The sequence below is a fragment of the Salmo salar genome, chromosome 16, assembly GCF_965601325.2.
Source record: "Salmo salar chromosome 16, fSalSal1, whole genome shotgun sequence".
Classification (NCBI taxonomy): Eukaryota; Metazoa; Chordata; class Actinopteri; order Salmoniformes; family Salmonidae; genus Salmo; species Salmo salar.
Genome location: NC_138306.1, coordinates 76,029,307 through 76,053,540, shown reverse-complemented (window position 1 = coordinate 76,053,540; position 24,234 = coordinate 76,029,307). Strand labels below are relative to the sequence as shown.

At 44.2% G+C, this 24,234-nt stretch overlaps 1 protein-coding gene across 4 annotated transcripts in view; it reads left to right on the top strand.

Annotated features, from left to right (window-relative positions):
* Window positions 1-24,234, top strand: part of LOC106575556 (phospholipid-transporting ATPase IH) — a 61,937-nt gene that overhangs the window by 17,884 nt on the left and 19,819 nt on the right. For all 4 annotated transcript variants that reach the window (XM_082962938.1, XM_082962937.1, XM_082962940.1 and 1 more), the window contains exons 2-17: window positions 13,529-13,651; window positions 13,814-13,903; window positions 14,033-14,221; window positions 14,931-15,059; window positions 15,384-15,487; window positions 15,602-15,652; window positions 15,787-15,851; window positions 16,727-16,808; window positions 17,119-17,269; window positions 17,670-17,867; window positions 17,949-18,122; window positions 19,046-19,212; window positions 19,826-19,897; window positions 20,011-20,084; window positions 20,571-20,674; window positions 23,184-23,365. In XM_082962938.1, the coding sequence (XP_082819064.1) occupies window positions 13,529-13,651; window positions 13,814-13,903; window positions 14,033-14,221; window positions 14,931-15,059; window positions 15,384-15,487; window positions 15,602-15,652; window positions 15,787-15,851; window positions 16,727-16,808; window positions 17,119-17,269; window positions 17,670-17,867; window positions 17,949-18,122; window positions 19,046-19,212; window positions 19,826-19,897; window positions 20,011-20,084; window positions 20,571-20,674; window positions 23,184-23,365 (1,955 nt within the window). The remainder of the gene's footprint in view (window positions 1-13,528; window positions 13,652-13,813; window positions 13,904-14,032; window positions 14,222-14,930; window positions 15,060-15,383; window positions 15,488-15,601; window positions 15,653-15,786; window positions 15,852-16,726; window positions 16,809-17,118; window positions 17,270-17,669; window positions 17,868-17,948; window positions 18,123-19,045; window positions 19,213-19,825; window positions 19,898-20,010; window positions 20,085-20,570; window positions 20,675-23,183; window positions 23,366-24,234) is intronic.

Genomic DNA, 24,234 nt, shown 5'->3' with positions numbered 1-24,234 from the left:
CTCCTTGGCTTCCCTTGCCTGCCAACACATTCCTCTCCTAATCTCTGGAGCAACAGGGAGACCAGAATTGCACGCACACGGGTGCACACACACACACGGACACACACACACACACACACGGGCACACACAAATACGCATACGTATGCACACACTCATTCATGCAGTCACGCCCATGCACGTGCATGCACGCGCACACACGCTGTGTGTTGTGTGTCGGCATATCGTTTGACTTGTTGCCCATGTGACAATGCTATTTACCCAGCTCTTGTCTCTGCCTGTTTTCCTCCCTGATATTTCAAGCCTGCGAGACGGTCAGCTATTGAAGAGCTGGAGACTGGACAGTAGAGATTCTCCTTATCTCCCTAACTCAGAACTGACATGACATGACTCTGTTCCATTGTTCCTAGCTACCTAGTGTTTCACCCTCTGTGATGGTGACATAAATAGATCACCACTTGTATCTGTTTCTATCAGTTCTCGAGCTAGAGTTTCTGCTGTGGCTATATGGACGGAAGTGTGGGTGTATTGTACAAACACACCGTTATCTTTCACACGCTTTCGCACAACCTTGTGTAGTGGGGGACAGTAACACACTTTAACAGCCTGTTTTTATCTGAAACCCGTCTAACCACAACAGAGTGTTGCTGTGCTGCTCCTTGCCCAGTGAGTGTTGTTGGACTGGTCCCTGGTCTCTCTGTGTGACTGCAAATGGACCAGCAGGCAGTCATGTCCAAGAGTGAGTGAGGCTGAAATGTAATCTCCCCGTTCAACCCCAACTCCCCCCCCCTCACTCCCTCCTCTCCCCCTTAATGCTGCTGTCGATAGTCAGCCTGTATCTTCATTGATGCTTCCCATCAAATATTAACACGGCGTCTCCCTTCTTTATATCGCTCTCTCTCTCGCTCTCTACTGAGGAGGCATGACAACATCTAAATGCTTGTGTATTAGAATCCAGGAATTGTCCCAGCAGTGGGGGATGGGTTATCCTGCACTTCCTGTTTACGACAATTACAGCACTGTTTCCACCAGTGTAACTGTTACTGTATAGTAACTGTAATTCACTAAACACATTCCTACACTTACAGTATCATTCAAAAGGTTGGACACACCTACTCATTCAAGGGTTTTTCTTTATTTGTACTATTTTCTATATTGTAGAATAATAGTGAAGACATAAACTATGAAAGTAGTAACCAAAAAAGTGTTAAACAAATCAAAATATATTTTCGATTCTTCAAAGTAGCCACCCTTTGCCTTGATGACAGTTTTGCACACACTTGGCATTCTCTCAACCAGCTACACCTGGAATGCTTTTCCAGCAGTCTTGAAGGAGTTCCCACATATGCTGAGCACTTGTTGGCTGCTTTTCCTTCACTCTACCTTCCAACTCATCCCAAACCATCTCAATTGGGTTGAGGTCGGGTGATTATGGAGGCCAGGTCATCTGATGGAGCACTACATCTCTCTCCTTCTTGGTCAAATAGCTCTTATACAGCCTGGAGATGTTTTGGGTCATTGTCCTGTTGGAAAACAAATGATACGCCATCCCATCTGGTTTGACTATCTCTGCAGAATGCTGTGGTAGCCATGCTGGTTAAGTCTTGTCTTGAATTCTAAATAAATCACCAACAGTATCACCAGCAAAGCACCACTACACCATCACACCTCCTTCTCCCTGCTTCATGGTGGGAACCAAACATGCGGAGATAATCCTTTCACCTACTCTGCGTCTCACAAAGACACGGCGGTTGGAACCAAAAATCTCCAATTTGGACTCATCAGACCAAAGGACAGATTTCCACCGGTCTAATGTCCATTGCTCGTGTTTCTGGGTCCAACCAAGTCTCTTCTTCTTATTGGTGTCCTTTAGTAGTGGCTTCTTTGCAGCAATTAGACCATGAAGGCCTGATTCACGCAGTCTCCTCTGAACAGTTGATGTTGAGATGTGTCTGTTACTTGAACTCTGTGAAGCATTTATTTGGGCTGCAATTTCTGAGGCTGGTAACTCTAATGAACTTATCCTCTGCAGCAGAGGTAACTCTGGGTCTTCCTTTCCTGTGGCGGTCCTCATGAGAGCCAGTTTCATCATGGCGCTTGATGGTTTTTGCGACTGCACTTGAAGAAACATTCAAAGTTCTTGAAATTGTCCGTATTGACTGACCTTCATGTCTTAAAGTAATGATGGACTGTTGTTTCTCTTTGCTTATTTGAGCTGTTCTTGCCATAATATGGACTTGGTCTTTTACCAAATAGGGCTATTTTCTATATACCACCCCTACCTTGTCACAATACAACTGATTGGCTCAAACGCATTAAGAAGGAAAGAAATTCCACAAATTAACTTTTAATGAGGCACACCTGTTAATTGAAATGCATTCCAGGTGACTACCTCATGAAGCTGGTTGAGATAATGCCAACAGTGTGCAAAGCTGTCATCAAAGCAAAGGGTGGCTATTTGAAGAATCTCATATATATATATATATATAAATAAATAATTTTTTTGGGTTACTACGTGTAAAATATATTTTGATATTTTTAACACTTTGCTTACTACATGATTCCGTATGTGTTATTTCATATGTGTTTTGACGTCTTCACTATTATTCTATAATATAGAAAATTGTAAAAATGAAAAAGAATTATTCAATGAATATGTGTCCAATCTTTTGACTGGTACTGTATATCCCATAGAACAGTGGTTCACAAATTGGTGGGTTGGGGTAACCTTAATTGAGTTTGAGTGATTACTTTTGGAATGAGATTGTGGACTGGAAACTGGTTAGAAATATGATTCTGGTTGACTTGGAAGGTCACAGGAAACTACTTCAGATAAACCATATCAAAACAATCACTGCCAATGAATTCACAAAAGGCTTCTGGGGATAGCGTACTCACCATTAGGGAATGGGGCTAAATGTATCCTCCTGCTACTGATCAGTGACAGGAAGTCCTTGGTTATCAAAAGGAAGCGGTGACTGATCTTTTAAAGGGGCGGCCAGCGAGAAGCAGGGAGAAAGTCAATGCGTCCACTAAGTGACGACGACAGAGAAGAGGCGGCCACTTTGTCTAATAGCAAAAGGTTCTCCATTGATTTTTGTCTTCCCATGTTTTTCCCTTTAACTATAAATACGCTCCCGTCTTGAAACCTGACCCAGCACTAACTATTAAAACCTCTAGAATAGAATAAGTCTAGTATTACATCCGACTGGATCAGAAGTCGGCCTTAATCATGGGACTTTGATTTTATTAGATGCAGACAGGTCTTAATGCAAAATGTCTTAAAATTCTAAAAGCTTCAATGTAATCAATAAAAGAATGTTGTCGGCTTAGCACTATATAAACGGTTGTCTGTGGCGGGAGAGAGAGAGAGGGGCTGGGCTGGAACAGAGACTCAAATAAGGTTAGAGATGCATTACCTGGGGAGGGGACATTACAGAACACTGAGCTCCTGGGAGGACGATTGAACTGTCATCTACAGTATGATAAGGTGCATAATAAAGCATTACTCTGCCTTCTTAACAACGCTATCAGCAAGGCAGGTCCTACAGGCCCTAGTTTTGTCATCCCTGGACTACTGTCCAGTTGTTTGGTCAGGTGACACGAAGGACTAAGGGAAAATTACAATTTTCCCAGAACAGGGCAGGGCGGCTGGCCTGTAGACAGAGAGCTAGCATTAATAATATGCACGTCGAGAAGAGGACAGATTGACTTCATCACTACTTGTATTAGTGAGAAGTATTGACATGTTGAATGCACTGAGGTGTCTGTTTAAACTACTAGCACACAGCTCAGACACCCATGCATACCCCACAAGACATGCCACCAGAGGTCTCTTCACAATCCCCTAGTCCAGAACAGACTATGGGAGGCTCACAGTACTACATAGAGCTATGACTACATGGAACTCTATTCCACACTGTACACCTTATAGAACAGCTGGACTGTGAAGAGACACACACACACACAGGCACAGACACGCATACACACACACACGATAACATACGCACTATACCCACACATACACATGGATCTTGTGTTGTAGAGTAGGGGCCTGAGGGCACACAGTGTGTTGTGAAATGTATTGTAATGTTTTTTAAATTCTATATAACTGCCTTAATTTAGCTGGTACCCAGGTAGAGTAGCTGCTGCCTTTGCAGGAACTAACGGGGATCCTTAATAAATACAAAAGCCATGATTGGCACTTACAGGGTCAGAGTTCACCCAGGCATTAAGGTTTTCAGATGTTTTTCATTCATCCAAGTCTACAGTAAATACCTAAATGTTTCAGGCCTCAGGCGAATGATAAATGACAATCTAGAAGAAAAAGAACGCACACCTATTAAGGCGAGGTGCTGGCTAGCGGAGTAGAAAACTAGAAAATAAGGGAGAGTCGCACACTCTAGGAGCTCAGATGCAAAAATGTAATATCCAACGTTTCGACAGCCAAGCTGTCTTCATCAGGGTAGGGTCATCAGGGTAGGGTGATCAGGGTAGGGTAATCAGTGGTTTGAACATCAGGATATGATCATCAGGGTATGATCAGCAGGGTATGATGAAGACAGCTTGGCTGTCGAAACGTTGGATATTACATTTTTGCATCTGAGCTTCTAGAGTGAATGACAAATGACACCATCTAACTCCATTCAAATCTTGATATTACAAATGAATTTGACTGTGCCAAATTGTATTGAATATTTAGCAGCATGATTTAGAGTATCGGTCACTGATGAACAGGGACATATTGTATACTGAGCAGACCATGAACAGGCAAATGGAGGGATCAGAAGAGGTCACTAGCGGGTCACCGGGCCTAGTGTGGAGAACTGAGGAGTGTGTTAGAACATGAGGAGAGGGCTTGATTAAAACCCGCTGAAGAGACTATACTAGGCCAGTGGTATAATGGCATGCAGTGCTTAAGTTCCAAATGGAATGCTGAAAAAGGTCAGGCTGATGCTGCAGTCAGAGATCTAATCAGTGATTGTTGTGGACTTACTCACCAGAGATCATCTAGTCCAGTGATTCCCAACTCCAGTCCTCTAGTACCCCCAACAACATACATTTTTACTATAGTCCAATGTTTCCCATCTCCAGTACCCCCAACAGTACACATTTGTATTGTTGCCCCAGACAAGCACACCTGATTCAATTCTTTAAGGGCCTGTTGATAAGTTGAATAAGGTCTGCATGTCTGGGGCTCCAATACAAATGTGTACTGTTGGGGGTACTGGAGATGGGAAACATTGGACTATAGTATAGTCGGTGAGGAAGCCCACAACAGTCATTGATTTGATCTCTCTGACTGCAGAGTCAGACTGACCTCTTTCAGCATTTTATTTGCATAGCATTATACCACTTGAATTACTCTGCTAACCAGAATGACCTCTGGTTGGGGATGACCATATATGGAATTACAAGTATCAATGGTTACTGAATCTGTATTCCTCTCCCACTTTATGTTTCAGTAAGCAAGACCCCCAACTCTCTTAAACCCCCAACTGTCTTAGACCCCCAACTATCCTAGACCCCAACTGCCCTCATGACTAGATATGTTTTATGAATCCAGTTTGTTCCTCATTCCATGCTCCTTAGTTGGACTGAGAGGTTCTGTACTGTAGCAACAGTGTTGTCTTCTTTTGAATAGAGGAAGCCCAGCTAGCACATAACGTTCTGAGAACCATACGTTTCTTAGAGCTTGGTGAGAGCGTGGTTGTCCTATGGTTATTTTGCATTAAACATTCCCATAATGTTTCCTCGTGATTCTATTAAAAGTAATGTTCTCATATTGTTCAGAGAATATTAAGAAGTAACGTTCCTCTATGGGAATTTCAGTACTTCAACATAATGTTTTCTCCAGGTTTCCTCATGGTTGTATTAAAAGTCATGTTCTCAGAATTTTAAGAAACAATTCCATAAAAATAAAGAAAACATTAGTAACGTTCAAAGAACGTTGTAGGAATGTTATTTAAAAACATTTACATTCCGTTCTCAGTGTCAACAGAACTATTTGAATATGTCCTCTATCTTAAAAACCTCTTACATCTAGACGTTCCGCTAGCGGAACACCTGCTCCAATATCCAATGATGGGCGTGGCGCGAAATACAAACTCCTCGAAAATCCGAAAACTTCAATTTTTCAAACATATGACTATTTTACACCATTTTAAAGACAAGACTCTCCTTTATCTAACCACACTGTCCGATTTCAAAAAGGCTTTACAGCGAAAGCAAAACATTAGATTATGTCAGCAGAGTACCCAGCCAGAAATAATCAGACACCCAATTTTCAAGCTAGCATATGTCACAAAAAACAAAACCACAGCTAAATGCAGCACTAACCTTTGATGATCTTCATCAGATGACACTCCTAGGACATTATGTTATACAATACATGCATGTTTTGTTCAATCAAGTTCATATTTATATCAAAAAACAGCTTTTTACATTCGCATGTGACGTTCAGAACTAGCATTCCCACCGAACACTTCCGGTGAATTTACTAAATTACTCACGATAAACGTTCACAAAAAACATAACAATTATTTTAAGAATTATAGATACAGAACTCCTTTATGCAATCGCGGTGTCCGATTTTAAAATAGCTTTTTGGTGAAAGCACATTTTGCAATATTCTGAGTAGATAGCTCGCCATCATGGGCTAGCTATTTTGACACCCACCAAGTTTGGTACTCACCAAACTCAGATTTACTATAAGAAAAATTGGATTACCTTTGCTGTTCTTCGTCAGAATGCACTCCCAGGACTTCTACTTCAATAAAAAATGTTGGTTTGGTTCCAAATAATCCATAGTTATATCCAAATAGTGGCATTTTGTTGTGCGTTCAAGACACTATCCGAAGGGTAACGAAGGGTGACGGGTGCGTTTCGTGACAAAAAAATTCAAAATATTCCATTACCGTACTTCGAAGCATGTCAAACGCTGTTTAAAATCAATTTTTATGCGATTTTTCTCGTAAAAAAGCGATAATATTCCGACCGGGAGTCGTTGTTTTCGCACCAGTCTCATTGTTCTCAGATCGACCACTTACCAAATGCGCTACTGTTTTTCAGCCATGGCCTGCAAAGTCATCATTCAACGTTCTGGCGCCTTCTGAGAGCCTATGGGAGCGTTAGAAAATGTCACGTTACAGCAGAGATCCCCTGTTTTGGATAGAGATGACAAAGAAGGCCAAGAAATGGTCAGAGAGGGCGCTTCCTGTTTGGAATCTTCTCAGGTTTTTGCCTGCCATATGAGTTCTGTTATACTCACAGACACCATTCAAACAGTTGTAGAAACTTTGGAGTATTTTCTATCCAAAGCTAATAATTATATGCATATTCTAGTTTCTGGGCAGGAGTAATAATCAGATTAAATCGGGTACGTTTTTTTATCCAGCCGTGAAAATACTGCCCCCTATCCATAACAAGTTAAGTGATTTTAATGATTGCGTGTTTCCTTTGAAATAAGGTTTGAATAGTCTAAAAGGAACAGCTTTGTATGAGTAAAAAAACACATGGCATGCTAGCTGCATCCTGGTGGCGCAGTGAACTAATTCCATGGATAGAAAGCAGAAGATCATAGGTTTGAATCTCACTAACGCCATGCCACAATAAAAAATTAATGTGTTTGCATGATTAATGCCTAAGCACATGAATTTCCATGTGTCCTGTCTATGCTGGGAGTTCAGAACCATTAAACTAAGCTAGCAGTGTTATTGAAAGTCTTATTGAAACATGTTCTTAGAATGTTATTTAATTGCCTTAAAATAACCTAGAATTTCCATTCTCAGATCGTTAATAAAACCTCCCAGGAAAACTTTCAGGGAACCATAGATAAATGTTCTCAGAACCTCCCTGCAACCTAAAATTGTATGTTCCCAGAAGAGGCAAAGGTTTCACTTCTGTTCTCAGAATGGTATAAAAAAAAAAAAAAAGTTTTAACCGTCAGGAAACTTATGGCTTTGTTCCCACAACTTCCAAGGAACCAAAAGTGCCAGCTGGGAGGAAGCAGATGGGGTGAGAGAGATGTGTGGGAGAAGAGGTCAGGGGCAGATGGAGAGAGAGAGAGATGTGTGGGAGAAGAGGGCAAGAGGCAGACAGAGAGGAGGGGAGTGGGCGAGAAGAGGGCAGGAGGTAGAGAGGGAGAGAGAGGGAGAGAGATGTGTGGGAGAAGAGGGCAGGAGGTAGACAGGAGATGTGTGGGAGAAGAGGGCAGGAGGCAGACGGAGAGGAGTGGGCGAGAAGAGGGCAGGAGGTAGATGGAGAGGAGATGTGTGGGAGAAGAGGGCAGGAGGTAGATGGAGAGGAGATGTGTGGGAGAAGAGGGCAGGAGGTAGATTGAGAGGAGATGTGTGGGAGAAGAGGACAGGAGGTAGATGGAGAGGAGTGGGCGAGAAGAGAGTGTTGTCAGCATCTCCAGACTCAAGCTAACCAGTCTATCTATATGTGCTCTCCTCCTCCTCTTCTCTCCTCCATGAGAGCACCAGAACAGACTGTGCACTATCAGCAGACATGCCATGATGATACGCCATGTACAAGAGATAGTGGTCCTGTACCAATACTTAAGGCACTCTTCCCTTCTCCCCCACTTAGTAGTCTAATCACAGATCCCACACCTTACTGGATGGGTGAAAACAATGTAGAGGAACTCTTATTTTCACTTATCCTGTCATGTTACCTCGGTGTTTACTGGTTCTCATCAGGCAGGGAGGATGTGCAGTATTTATGCATGGGCTTGTACCCTCATTAACGTTGCCCCGCCTCACGTTCTAACAGGAACATGAGTTTGTGTCCTTTGATGTGCTATTTCTTAGAGGATATATTTTAAAGGCCGGGATAGAATCTGTTTTGGAAGAGGGTTGTTTTTTAGAATATATCTTTAGCATCCATAAAGTCAATAGGTTCATTTGGTTGTCGTTGTGTGGATGACTCAATGGCTGCAGTCTGTACCCGTTGTTTCTCTGCTTGAGGGTGACTCCCTTTACTCTGTCAGGCAGAGGACAATACAGTGTTCATGGTAGAAGCTGCCTCCTCTGCTCCTGAACAATAAACACGCTCTCTTTCTCTCTCACTCTCACACTCTCACACCCGCTCTTTCTCTCGTGACTCATCTGAGAGAGGGAGTGGTGTATGTCTGAGGGTGAGCTGAGTGAGCAAGATAAATGCAGGGATTGTGAAAAGGAAAGAGAAAGCAAGTGTGGGCTGACTGTGAGAGAGAGCGGACCAGCTCTTATCTGGGGAGAAGAGGTCCCAGCTGTTCCCAGTCTGCTGCTGATACACACAGAACAGAAGGCTGCTCCTCTCTCCCTCATGCTATGTCTTCTCTCATCTCTTCTGCTGCTCAGATCACTGAAACAGGCCAGCTGCGGCTGCATCTCAATAGTCTATAGTGGTATCCTCTTCTCCACTCTTAACTCTTTGATTGGTGAACCAGTATCATGAGGATACTAGAAGACTTTGCCACTATAGACTATTGAGATGCACCCCCAGAATCACCAGTCAAAGGGTAAGGAGACTAGAAGAGGGTGTCACTATAGACTATTGAGATGCACCCCCAGAATCACCAGCCAAAGGGTAAGGAGACTAGAAGAGGGTGTTGCTATAGACTACTGAGATGCACCTTTGGATGGCCTGTTTCAGGTCAGATAAGACCAATTCAAACCTCCTTAGGCTCAATGATCCAGAGGTGGAGTCTCCTCCTGTCCTGTCTGAGGTGTGTATAAAACAGGTGAGCTCAAAATAGCTGAGTACTAGTGGGGGTGACCAGAGTAGTCTAGGAGACTAGGAGTGCTCGGTGACTTAACCCTGCGAGGCATGGCTGGAAACTAGAAGTGCTCAGTGACTTAACCCCGCGAGACACAGCTGGAAACTAGGAGTGCTCAGTGACCTAACCCTGTGAGACACGGCTGGAGACTTGGAGTGCTCAGTCACTTAACCCCGCGAGACACGGCTGGAGACTAGGGCACGTTGCTAGGGAAAAACAATCCTATTCCCCGGACAGGGATTGCCATCACCTCTTTTTTTTATACTGCAGGTGTGTGTGTGTGTGTGTGTGTGTGTGTGTGTGTGTGTGTGTGTGTGTGTGTGTGTGTGTGTGTGTGTGTGTGTGTGTGTGTGTGTGTGTGTGTGTGTGTGTGTGTGTGTGTGTGTGTGTGTGTCTGGGCAAGGGGAGGTCACTATTCATCTTGTGAATGTTATAACATCCATGCTATCTTTACTCAGGAGAAGATACTAACTCATATCAAACAACAAACCAATCACAATGAGTTGCCAACAGCAACAAACTGACGCAGAGGCAATAAGCCACTCTAGTAAAGAGAGCATTGTTGACAGCTGTAGTATAGTAATACTATGGTATGGAGACAGCTGTAGTATAGTAATACTATGGTATGGAGACAGCTGTAGTATAGTAATACTATGGTGTGGAGACAGCTGTAGTATAGTAATACTATGGTGTAGAGACAGCTGTAGTATAGTAATACTATGGTGTAGAGACAGCTGTAGTATAGTAATACTATGGTGTGGAGACAGCTGTAGTATAGTAATACTATGGTGTAGAGTAGAGTGGGAGGTCTGCTTAGAGAGGCTCAGTGGACACAAGGCCCCTCACCAGCTGTTATAGAGCCTACAGCATGGGGCTACTAGCCACTTTATTACAGAGAGAATAGAGAGAGAGGGAGGAGAGAGAATAGTGAGCGAGGGAAAGAGAGAAAGGGGAGAGAGAGAAAGAGTAGAGAGAGAATGAAAAAGAGAAGGATCTTGTCTGATGACTCGTAGGCTCTCAGGTGTTTTGTGTGTGTGTGTGTGTGTGTGTGTGTGTGTGTGGTCTTTAGGCTACATTCCTCTGTGAGACACAGGCTTGTGCTCAGCAGCCAACCAAGGTAACAGGTTGAACTTATTCAGGGATGAGAAAAGTGAGTAATTCACTTTAATACAGAATCTCTGGTATTCTGCTAGCGCGTTAGACACTAGCTAAACACAAGCTAACGTGTTGACTTCTGATTGATTCTTATTTTCTCCAAAAAAATGAAACTTTTATTGAATTAAAATCTGGTTCTATGAATGAAATCATGTAGGGCACTAGGGCTGAACGTTTTATAAGAGACATACACTGCCCAGGACAAGATAAGTAAAAAAGTTACGTTTTGTTACAGTACATTGTGATGCAATAACGATACTGTATGATGAAACTGTAAGCCTGATTGTCCCTGTGCCATTTAGCAGACACTTTGATCCAAAGTGACTTCCAGTCATGCGTGCAGGCATTTCTATGTATGGGTGGTCCCGGGAATCAAACCCACTATCCTGGTGTTACAAACACGATGCTCTGCCAACTGAACTACAAAGGACTAATTAATTTCCAAGAACTAACGGATGTTTAATCTGCTTGGCCGATATACCACAGTGCCCTCTGTGGGTAAAAATAATATCTAAAGGGATGTTAGCCTGTACTCGTCCCACTTACATAACCGCTAGCTAAAGATGCTAATGCTACACATGCTGGCTCATTGTAATCCCTGTCTAATGGGATGGATGGGTGGACCCGTGGTGCGGTAGGGGCATTCTGAGCGCAGTTTCACCGGCCATACTAGGAAACCACACTCATCACCTCACACTGGCCTCTTATGAACCACAGCTTACCAGAGCCTGGATGGCTGAACACATTTGCTTGTCTTACAGGTCATACTGAAAAACCACACTGGCCGCTCTGACCTTTTTAATAGCTGAGGTTTGATTGATTAGGTATGCAGAGCAGCAACCATTCAGGTTTTGATTAGATCATTCCCTGCAGCCTCTGTCTGGCTCCAGTGAGTGTGTCTATAGAAAGAACCAGGTCGAACTGTATCTTAGGCTAGGTCGACCTGTATCTTAGTCTAGGTCGACCTATATCTTAGGCTAGGTCGAACTGTATCTTAGGCTAGGTCGAACTGTATCTTAGGCTAGGTCGACCTGTATCTTAGTCTAGGTCGAACTGTATCTTAGGCTAGGTCGACCTGTATCTTAGTCTAGGTCGACCTGTATCTTAGTCTAGGTCGACCTGTATCTTAGGCTAGGTCGACCTGTATCTTAGGCTAGGTCGACCTGTATCTTAGGCTAGGTCGACCTGTATCTTAGGCTAGGTCGACCTGTATCTTAGGCTAGGGGCGGACTGTATCGTGTGGCTCAGTTGGTAGAGCATGGTGTTTGCAACGCCAGGGTTGTGGGTTCGATTCCCACGGGGGACCAGTACGGAGGAAAAAAAAAAATGAAATGTATGCATTCACTACTGTAAGTCGCTCTGGATAAGAGCGTCTGCTAAATGACTAAAAATGTTTAAAAAAAAAATCTTATGCTAGGTCATACTGTATCTTAGGCTAGGTTGACTGTATCGTAGGCTAGGTTGAGGAGTGATATTGCCACTATGGTGCATTTGTAAGAATACAGGAATGATAGATGAAGACAATGTCTTGAAAGGCCGGTAGGTAAGGTTTTGGTCTGGAGGGAATACAAAGGGGACATGGATACAACACATTCACATACAAGACAAAGTGCCAGAACTAAGGAGACATACAAAGTATAACATGCTAACCAAACAAAGGACATGACCAATATTTATGGGACTCAGGATATACACTATATTCAGACAAAGGAGGTATTCTAAGGAAAGTATAGCATTATATAAACGCTCTGATTGGCAATAAACATACAGGCTAGAAAGTTGGCGTTAGAACGCCCAGAACGGGGCTCCCGGCTCACACCCAGGAGGCAGCCCAGTTCTAAATGGAATGCAGTCAATGCTAACCCGGTTCACTTGGGGCATGCCCGGGGGATTAATCAAATCCCCTCAGTGTCTCTCTGTCTGGGCTTGTCCAGCTTCTTGAGCTAGCTCACTGGTGATAAACAGACATGGGAACACATGTAGCACTCTACTGGATGCAACCCGTTTAGTTACTGAAGGCTCAGCGAGTAAGGAAATTACTTTAAGATTATATTATATTTGATTTCCCTCTTCTTTTATATTTGATTCTGTTTGATCAGATTCTATTCTATTTGACTATTCAAGACAGGTGGGAAATCAGTGGGTTGACCTTCCTATGGTGGTGTGTGTTTGTATATAGGCGTGTGTTGAATGGGAGAGTTATTGTAAGGTGGAAGGCTTATAGCCGACACTCATTTATCATTCCCCACCCGGCTACATGACTCGGAGCACTTACTCACTGTTACTGGAGGTCTGTTGTGTTTGTTAGGTCACCAGTTTAATACACTCAACACAGTCATTTATACTGTTTACGACTGTAATGCTATTGTGTCTGCCAGACTGTCTCTGCATTCTACAACACTAACCAGGTTTGGTGAGACAAAGACATGTTGGCTGGAGCAGGAAACGACTGCTGACAACCAGCCAGTCAGGCCCCCAGCCAGGCAATGAGGCTACATTTGTTGCCCCTGTGTCTTGTCCTGTCCTGTCCTGCCCTGATTTGTCCTGTCATGATCTGACCTGACCTGTGTGCTGACCTGGCATTGACCTTTGACGTCTTGACCTCTGTGCAGTGTGCTGGAGAGGAGAACTGGGTGGACACCAGGACGGTGTACATCGGAAACAAGGAGCCCCCGCCGGGAGCGGAGGCCTACATTCCCCAGAGGTACCCCGACAACCGCATCATCTCCTCCAAGGTGAGAACCACAACCACGCTACAACCACATTACAACCACGTTCTAACCATGTTACAACCACATTATAACCATGTTACAACCACATTACAACCATGTTATAACCATGTTACAACCACATTACAACCATGTTATAACCATTTGCTGTTGCTTCCCTTTCAACAGTACACCTTCTGGAATTTTGTTCCGAAGAATTTGTTTGAGCAGTTTAGAAGAATTGCCAATTTCTACTTCCTCATCATATTTCTTGTCCAGGTCAGATCTTGACTGATAGATTCAATTTGAGTCAATTTAAGGCTTAGTTGGCAAGAAATATAAATCTGGCAAACGCAGAAGTTTCAGATGACAATAGATCATTCTCTCTTTCTCTCTCGCCCTCTTCAGTTGATAATTGACACTCCCACCAGTCCCATCACCAGCGGACTACCTCTCTTCTTTGTCATCACTGTCACGGCCATCAAACAGGGCTATGAGGACTGGCTCAGGCACAAAGCAGACAATGCTATTAACCAGTGTCCTGTGCACGAGGTGCAGCATGGGAAGGTGATCAGGAAACAGAGTCGTAAGCTGAGGGTACGTATCATCCTACAACTGAAACTGACCAGGGATCAAACCTGGGTTCTTTAGATCAGAGGTTGGCAAACTTTCATGACCCACAAATGAATATGTATTTTGAGTCGCGACCCACCATAAGGGTTGAGCAGAGAAAAAACATAAACAGACCAAAGAATAAGTACAAAATATCATTTTGGCAGCAGAGAGAACATTTTTCAAATTAAAGCTAATTTCCTGCAATTCTACACATTTTGTCATGGAGCTGAGAGAAGATTGTGCAGTTTTTAAGCACATTTCCTGCATATCTTAACATGGCTAATGCTGTGTTCTTATGCTCAAAACATTGTAACCCAATCTATGGGGGCCTCATTGTCTAGTTTTGTTTTATTTTGTTGATTGTAAGTTCTCAAAGATTCTAGACTATTATAAAAAAGATATATTGGTCCATTATCTTTTCTACACACTTTCTATTTGGTTTTAGTTGTTTACATTTCCAATTTTTTTTAAGTACAATGTTTTGCAGTGCACAACAAATGTCATCCCGTAACCAACCTGGACCCCCAGTAACCCACAAATGGGTCCAACCCACAGTTTGGGAACCACTGCTTTAGACAACTCAAGACTGTGTTATCCTATTGAGCTAAAGACATCTCTCTCACGCTCTACCTTCCAACCCACCCATTCACCCTTCCTTCATACCTTCCTTCCTTCCCTCCCTCTCTCCCAGGTGGGTGATGTGGTGCTGATCAAGGAAGATGAGACGTTCCCCTGTGACCTCATCCTTCTCTCCACCAGTAGGGAGGACGGGACCTGTTTTGTCACTACAGCCAGTCTGGACGGGGAGTCCAGTCACAAGGTAACACTACACTCTGACTGAGAGAGTGGAGGAGGGAGAGGTGGCTCAGGCAGAGATAAAGAAAGAATGGGATAGAGTTGAGAGGGAGAACAGAAGAGTGAAAGAGAGGGAGCATTGGAGACAGGGGACAGAGAGGAAAGAGTGAGTGAGAGAGAGAGAGAGCGGTGAGTGTGTATGTGAGGGATATAGAGAGATGGCGCGAAATGGAGAGAGAGTTTGTACTGTATTCTGTTTCATTAGAGGCGTAGTGTGTGAGATGCATCTTGGCTCGCTGTGTTCCTGATCTCGCTGTGACTCTCTCCATCCCTCTATCCCTCCACAAAGACCTACTATGCTGTGCAGGACACTAAGGCCTTCAACACAGAGGAGGATTTCGATACTCTACAGGCTTCTATTGAATGTGAACAACCACAACCAGACCTCTACAAGTGAGTGACAACACTGCACACAACACTGCATCCAGACAATCAGTACTGGTTGTATAGAGAAAAACAAAGCAAAGCACACCAACTCACACCTGCATTCCCTCTCTCCTTGGACAGATTCGTGGGCCGAATCAATATTTATTCGGACAGAAACGAGCCCATCGCGAGGTAAATCCATACCCAGGAAATTGACTCCAAATTCAGGAAGTCATTGCTCGTGTGTTTGCACAAAAAAAGAAAAAAAGTGTATTCTGACAGAGATGTGTATTCTGACAGAGAAGTGTATTCTGTGTTTGCTTCAGGCCTTTGGGATCTGAGAACCTACTTCTCAGAGGGGCGACACTGAAAAACACACAGCACATATATGGTAAGACACTACACTGGGTGACCTTGTGATGACATCACTAATAGAATGTAAAGACACCACACTGGGTGACCTTGTAATGACATCACTAATAGAATGTAAAGACACTACACTGGGTGACCTTGTAATGACATCACTAATAGAATGTAAAGACACCACACTGGGTGACCTTGTAATGACATCACTAATAGAATGTAAAGACACCACACTGGGTGACCTTGTAATGACATCACTAATAGAATGTAAAGACACTACACTGGGTGACCTTGTAATGACATCACTAATAGAATCTAAAGACACCACACTGGGTGACCTTGTGATGACATCACTAATAGAATGTAAAGACACTACACTGGGTGACCTTGTAATGACATCACTAATAGAATCTAAAGACACCACACTGGGTGACCTTGTAATGACATCACTAATAGAATGTAAAATAGATTCCTAGTTTTCATTCATATAATGGGTTTGGAATGTTTAGAGGTTCCACTCCAAATCATTACTTTCCTGTGTTCACATTGTGGCTTGTATAATGAGACCAGCTGCTGAGGCCTGTACAGACCTGGATGAGTGAGAATATTACAAACTGTCAAGCAGGAATGCAGTCAGTACACTGCATGAGATGACATGACTGCAAGCCAAGTCTTATTATGAAATCAGACGAGTGTGATGGGAGTTGATTTCACAGATCATTGTAGGACACCATGATAGTATTCAGTACTGACAGAGATTTGACTTGTCAGATCTGACTGATATTATTGTCATCAGGGCTGCATCTCAATATTCCAAAGTCATTCCCTTTCCTAGTCTCTTTCCTTCATCTGCACAGATGTGAAATGTCTCCCCAAGTTGACCCTCTGGTTTGTGTCTCCTAGCTGTTGCCATCTACACTGGTATGGAGACCAAGATGGCGCTCAACTACCAGTCCAAGTCCCAGAAACGCTCTGCAGTGGAGAAGTAAGGCCCACCAACTTGGTTGTGTTTTCCACTTTATGATGCATGTTTACCATGTTTCCAGACAGGTTCACTTAACATTGATTGCCATCTAATTGCATCATATCCGTTTCCCCATAAAGACCCGTTCAGACCATCCACTCTTCCTGAAGGCATTCTTATGTCTCCCCCCTCCTCTCTGTCTCCCCCCTCCTCTCTGTCTCCCCCCTCCTCTCTGTCTCCCCCCTCCTCTCTGTCTCCCCCCTCCTCTCTGTCTCCTCTCTGTCTCCCCCCTCCTCTCTGTCTCCTCCCTCCTCTCTGTCTCCCCCTCCAGGTCAATGAATGCGTATCTGATAGTGTACCTGTGCATCCTGATCAGCAAGGCTCTGATCAACACAGTGCTGAAGTATGTGTGGCAGGCTGACCCGGACAAAGACGAGCCCTTCTACAACCAGAAGACTGACACAGAGAGGCAACGCCATATAGTAGGTTATAAAACTACAATAATTTTTATGCAATAGCTGATGTTTTTTTCACCTCTCACTTTCCCTTTCTCTCTCTCTCCCTGTCACCTCTGACTGTCTCTCCTCCCCCTCTCCCTCCTCATACCTCCCTCTCTCTCTCTCTCCCTGTCACCTCTGACTGTCCCTCCTCCTCCCTCTCCCTCCTCATACCTCCCTACCTCCTCTCTCTCTCTCCCTGTCACCTCTGACTGTCCCTCCTCCTACCTCCCTCCCTCCTCTCTCTCTCCCTGTCACCTCTGACTGTCTCTCCTCCCCCTCTCCCTCCTCATACCTCCCTCTCTCTCTCTCTCTCCCTGTCACCTCTGACTGTCCCTCCTCCCCCCTCTCCCTCCTCATACCTCCATCCTTTCTCTCTCTCCAGTTGATCCGGGCGTTCACAGACTTCCTGGCCTTCATGGTGTTGTTTAATTACATCATCCCCGTGTCCATGTACGTTACCGTGGAGATGCAGAAGTTCCTGGGGTCCTACTTCATCATGTGGGATGATGACATGTTTGACGAGGAGCTGGGAGAGAGGGCTCAGGTTAACACATCTGACCTCAATGAAGAACTGGGACAGGTAGGCTATACACACAGTACACAAAGTACACACACACACCACATACACTCACCACTCTTACCTGAATGTTTGTGTTTTCAGGTGGAGTACGTGTTTACAGACAAGACAGGCACCCTGACAGAGAACAACATGGAGTTTATAGAGTGCTGTGTGGACGGCTATGTTTACGTCCCTGATGCCATCTGTAATGGACAGGTCATGCCAGGGGCAACCAGCATGGACATGATTGACTCCTCACCTGGACCAGGGGGCAAGGTGAGACAGAGAGACTCACTGTCACTTGATGTACTGTGCGACTATGTACAGGAATGTTACCCCTCCCTAACCACTGATACAGGGTCAGATATTGTTCATTCCCCAATGAAGACCAGCTGGATACTAACAGCTTTTACCTGGATGTCCTGGGTGAACCGTAACCCTATGAAGACCAGCTGGATACTAACAGCTTTTACCTGGATGTCCTGGGTGAACCCTAACCCTATGAAGACCAGCTGGATACTAACAGCTTTTACCTGGATGTCCTGGGTGAACCGTAACCCTATGAAGACCAGCTGGATACTAACACCTTTTATCTGGATGTCCTGGGTGAACCCTAACCCTATGAAGACCAGCTGGATACTAACACCTTTTATCTGGATGTCCTGGGTGAACCCTAACCCTATGAAGACCAGCTGGATACTAACAGCTTTTACCTGGATGTCCTGGGTGAACCCTAACCCTATGAAGACCAGCTGGATACTAACACCTTTTATCTGGATGTCCTGGGTGAACCCTAACCCTATGAAGACCAGCTGGATACTAACACCTTTTACCTGGATGTCCTGGGTGAACCCTAAACTCAGAGTGACACTGATACATTCTCTAAGGATGACACATTCATCCACCCAGGGATCCAGTGTCACACACACACACACACACACACACACACACACACACACACACACACACACATTGCTGTGTGCCAGGACTAGAGGGCCGCTTCACTCCGGTGACCAGCCTGTGCCATTCCTTTGTCTTCTGTGTGTCTGTGTGTACGAGGACTAAGAAGCATGACCTTCAGGAAACATGGATTGTGTTTTACTATGGATCCAAATGATGTATTCAAACGTGTATGTTTCCTGTATTTATGTGTTTATACGTGTGTGTGTGTGACGTGTTCTCTGTGCTTGGCTTGTCAGGAGTCTGAGGAGTTGTTCTTCCGGGCGTTGTGTCTGTGCCACACGGTACAGGTGAAGGAGGAGGAGACAGTGGATGGCATCAAGATGGGTATCCACCAGAACAAGGCCACCTCCTTCTACATATCATCCTCTCCTGACGAGGTGGCCCTGGTGGAGGGCATGAAGAGGTGACTGGCTTGTCACTCACCCAATCACTCTCACTCAATCACTCTCACTCAATCACTCACTCAATCACTCACTCAATCACTCACTCAATCACTCACTCAATCACTCACTCAATCACTCTCACCCAATCACTCACTCACTCACTCACTCACTCACTCACTCACTCACTCACTCACTCACTCACTCACTGTCGCTAAATCACTCACTGACTCATGCACATACACACAAAGGCAGTTGAAATGAACTAGATAGATAGATAATATACAGTGTATTTGGAAAGTATTCAGACCCCTTCCCTTTTTCCACATTTTGTTATGTTACAGCCTTATTCTAAAATTGATTAAATAATAGTTTTTCCTCGTCAATCTACACACAATACCCCATAATGACGAAGCGAAAACAGTTTTTTTAAATATAAATAAAAAACAAAAATACCTTATTTACATAAATGTAATCCATTTTAGAATAAGGTTGTATGTAACGTAACGTAACAAACTATGGAAAAGGTCAAGGGGTCTGAATACTTTCCCGAATGCACTGTATAGCCATACATTTAACTGCAGTTTAACCTGCTCCCCTATTCTGACAGTAATGGTACATTCCTCTTTCCCCCAGGCTTGGCTTCACCTATCTGCGGCTGAAGGACAGTCACATGGAGATTCTTAATAGGGAGGATGAGGTCGAGAGGTCAGTGTGTGTCCATTACTCCAGCCACGGCCTGTGGGCATCAGTTTATCTTTGTGTGTGTGTGTGTGGTTAGTAACCCAACCTCTTTCTCCCTTTCTCTATCTTGCATCCAGGTTTGAGCTGCTCGAGGTATTGACCTTTGACTCTGTGAGAAGGAGAATGAGTGTTATCGTCAGGTCCACCACAGGTACTGTACAATTACTACCATTATAATACTAGAACACAGAAACTAGAGGTACTGTACTATAGTACAATTACTACCATTATAATACTAGAACACAGAAACTAGATGTTACTGTACTATAGTACAATTACTACCATTATGATACTAGAACACAGAAACTAGAGGTACTGTACTATAGTACAATTACTACCATTGTAATACTAGAACATATAAACTAGATGTATCTGTATGGGAGTGGCTGGTGCTTTTTATAGATGAAAGCAGTCATTACTACGGCAACCCAGTCATTATTCTGTAAGTGTGTGTGTGTGTGCTAATAGAGAGGGCCATATGTGTGCTAGGAGGTTAACAGGCAGAAGGCATACTAATGACTGTAGAGTCAGTCTCACTGAGGAACATCTCTAGTGTTGTCTGCCACACACTGCTGCAAACTAACGATGCTTCTCTCTGCTAATGAGGAACCAGTTTTAACTGTGTGGGTGTCCACAGGGGAGTACTACCTGTTCTGTAAAGGGGCCGACTCCTCCATCTTCCCCAGGGTAATCTCTGGCAAGGTGGAGCAGGTCAAAGCCAGAGTGGAGCACAACGCTGTGGTAAGGACACACACACACACACACACACATAAACAGTCGTGGCCAAAAGTTTTGAGAATGACACAAATATTCATTTCCACAAAGTTTGCTGCTTCAGTGTCTTTAGATATTTTTGTCAATGTTACTATGGAATACTGAAGTATAATTACAAGCATTTCATAAGTGTCAAAGGCTTTTATTGACAATTGCATGAAGTTGATGCGGAGTCAATATTTGCAGTGTTGACCCTTCTTTTTCAAGACCTCTGCAATCCGCCCTGGCATGCTGTCAATTAACTTCTGGGCCACATCCTGACTGATGGCAGCCCATTCTTGCATAATCAATGCTTGGAGTTTGTCAGAATTTGTGGGTTTTTGTTTGTCCACCCGCCTCTTGAGGATTGACCACAAGTTCTCAATGGGATTAAAGGTCTGGGGAGTTTCCTGGCTATGGACCCAAAATATCGATGTTTTGTTCCCCGAGCCACTTAGTTATCACTTTTGCCTTATGGCAAGGTGCTCCATCATGCTGGAAAAGGCATTGTACATCACCAAACTGTTCCTGGATGGTTGGGAGAAGTTGCTCTCGGAGGATGTGTTGGTACCATTCTTTATTCATGGCTGTGTTCTTAGGCAAAATTGTGAGTGAGCCCACTCCCTTGGCTGAGAAGCAACCCCACACGTGAATGGTCTCAGGATGCTTTACTGTTGGCATGACGCAGGACTGATGGTAGCGCTCACCTTGTCTTCTCCGGACAAGCTTTTTCCGGATGCCCCAAACAATCGGAAAGGGGATTCATCAGAGAAAATGACTTTACCCCAGTCCTCAGCAGTCCAATCCCTGTACCTTTTGCAGAATATCAGTCTGTCCCTGATGTTTTTCCTGGAGAGAAGTGGCTTCTTTGCTGCCCTTCTTGACACCAGGCCATCCTCCAAAAGTCTTCGCCTCACTGTGCGTGCAGATGCACTCACACCTGCCTGCTGCCATTCCTGAGCAAGCTCTGTACTGGTGGTGCCCCAATCCCGCAGCTGAATCAACTTAAGGAGACGGTCCTGGCGCTTGTTGGACTTTCTTGGGCGCCCTGAAGCCTTCTTCACAACAATTGAACCGCTCTCCTTGAAGTTCTTGATGATCCGATAAATGGTTGATTTAGGTGCAATCTTACACACAATACCCAAAGCAATGATGATGGCACGTGTTTTCTTGCAGGTAACCATGGATGACAGAGGAAGAACAATGATTCTAAGCAACACCCTCCTTTTGAAGCTTCCAGTCTGTTATTGAAACTCCATCAGCATGACAGAGTGATCTCCAGCATTGTCCTTGTCAACACTCACACCCGTGTTAATGAGAGAATCAATGACATGATGTCAGCTGGTCCTTTTGTGGCAGGGCTGAAATGCAGTGGAATTGTTTTTTGGGATTCAGTTCATTTGCATGGCAAGAGGAACTTTGCAATTCATCTGATCACTCTTCATAACATTCTGGAGTATATGCAAATTGCCATCATACAAACTGAGGCAGCAGACTTTGTGAAAATTAATATTTGTGTCATTCTCAAAACTTTTGGCCATGACTGTACAGCCACTATCAGACACTAGAGGCCGTTGTCCTAAAGTAGCTCCAAACTCAGACTTTCAGAGTTTCTGACCTCAAATACATTTTTGACTTTCATTTTTGCTTTGCTTGAGGTGTATATTGTCATATGGCTGTATGGTAAACCCTGCTAAATGCTAACTGATTCTTGTATCCTTTAGTGGTAGTGTCCTTACTTAAGATGTTGGCCACCAAAAGTTCCAAGACCGCTGTATATGGAATGTAACTGAGATGGTGATTGACGGTCATTATTGAGAGTTTGGTGCCAACGTGGAGGTAGTCTACTGATCCCTGTGTGTCTGTGGCTCTGGCCCAATCTCTCCAACGTCACACTGACAGAATCAGGACAGGCTGGTTGCCAAGGGTGACATAATTGTGGATGCAGTTGGGGTTGCCGTTGGCAGCGGTGCCGACCCGTTTCTGTTGACTGTCAGGGAGAATGTGTTTCCCTGGTTACGTTACAATGGGATGGCCAGCGGTGATGCTGGTGTGAACCAGACTGGCGCTGAGAGAATGTCAGAACTGTGTGTGTGTGTGTGTGTGTGTGTGTGTGTGTGTGTGTGTGTGTGTGTGTGTGTGTGTGTGTGTGTGTGTGTGTGTGTGTGTGTGTGTGTGTGTGTGTGCGCGTGTGTGCGCGTGTGTGTGCGTGTTTGCTTATGTTCAAGGTCAAGTCTACTGCCACAGACTAAACTGGTATGGAAACTCTGCCCAGTGGGACAGCCCTCGATGCCAGTCTGTGCAAACTGCAGCTTTTTGTAACCCACTGCTCTGTCAGTGATGTCATTGACTTGTTTTTAACGGGGGAAAAAGCTAACAGAACAGTGGAATAATTGTTATTATTGGATTGTCAACTGCAACATCAGTGTCCAGTAATCATATCAAAGCATAACATAATTATCTCTCGCTCTGTCTATTTTTCTCTCTCTCTCTTCAGGAGGGCCTACGGACACTGTGCGTGGCGTACAGGAAGTTGAGCGTGGCTCAGTACGAGGAGACGTGTCACCTGCTGAACAGCGCCAAGCTGGCCCTGCAGGACCGAGACAGGAAGCTGGCCGAGGCCTATGACCTCATTGAGAAGGACTTCATACTGCTGGGGGCCACCGCCGTGGAGGACAGGTAACGTTCTGGAACCACAGCAGCGTAGAATCATACAATCTACATTGTCTTTTCTACCCAATTCTATTTATATATTCATGGAGCCACTGCTGTCGAGGACAGGTACCGATCTAGAATCACAACGTAGAATCAGAACCACTATCTTGTGGATTTTAGCTCTATTGCTTCTACTAATTATATTTCTATATTCTGGACAGAAGAGTTATATTAAGGGCAACTCTCTTTAGAGCTAACAATGTATGGGGCTAGAGAGACGGAGTAGATTAGCAACTGTAGAGTGTTTCTTTTACTGCCGCTCTTTAATTACTTGTTACTTTTATCTCTTATTCTTTTCCGTATTTTTCGAAAATGCACTGTTGGTTAGGGGCATTTCACTGTAAGGTCTACACCTGCTGTATTCGGCGCATGTGACTAATACAATTTGATTTGATTCAACTGAAAGTCAACCTCACTCTCCAAGCCCTAGTTTGCATAGTTAATTAATGACAATCGGACTCACTGACCCAGTCTGGGATGTTAGCTATTGAACGAATCACATTGTAGAACTATAGGGCTGACCAGTCCTGTAATGATGTTAGCTATTGAACGAATCACATTGTAGAACTATAGGGCTGACCAGTCCTGTAATGATGTTAGCTATTGAACGAATCACATTGTAGAACTATAGGGCTGACCAGTCCTGTAATGATGTTAGCTATTGAACGAATCACATTGTAGAACTATAGGGCTGACCAGTCCTGTAATGATGTTAGCTATTGAACGAATCACATTGTAGAACTATAGGGCTGACCAGTCCTGTAATGATGTTAGCTATTGAACGAATCACATTGTAGAACTATAGGGCTGACCAGTCCTGTAATGATGTTAGC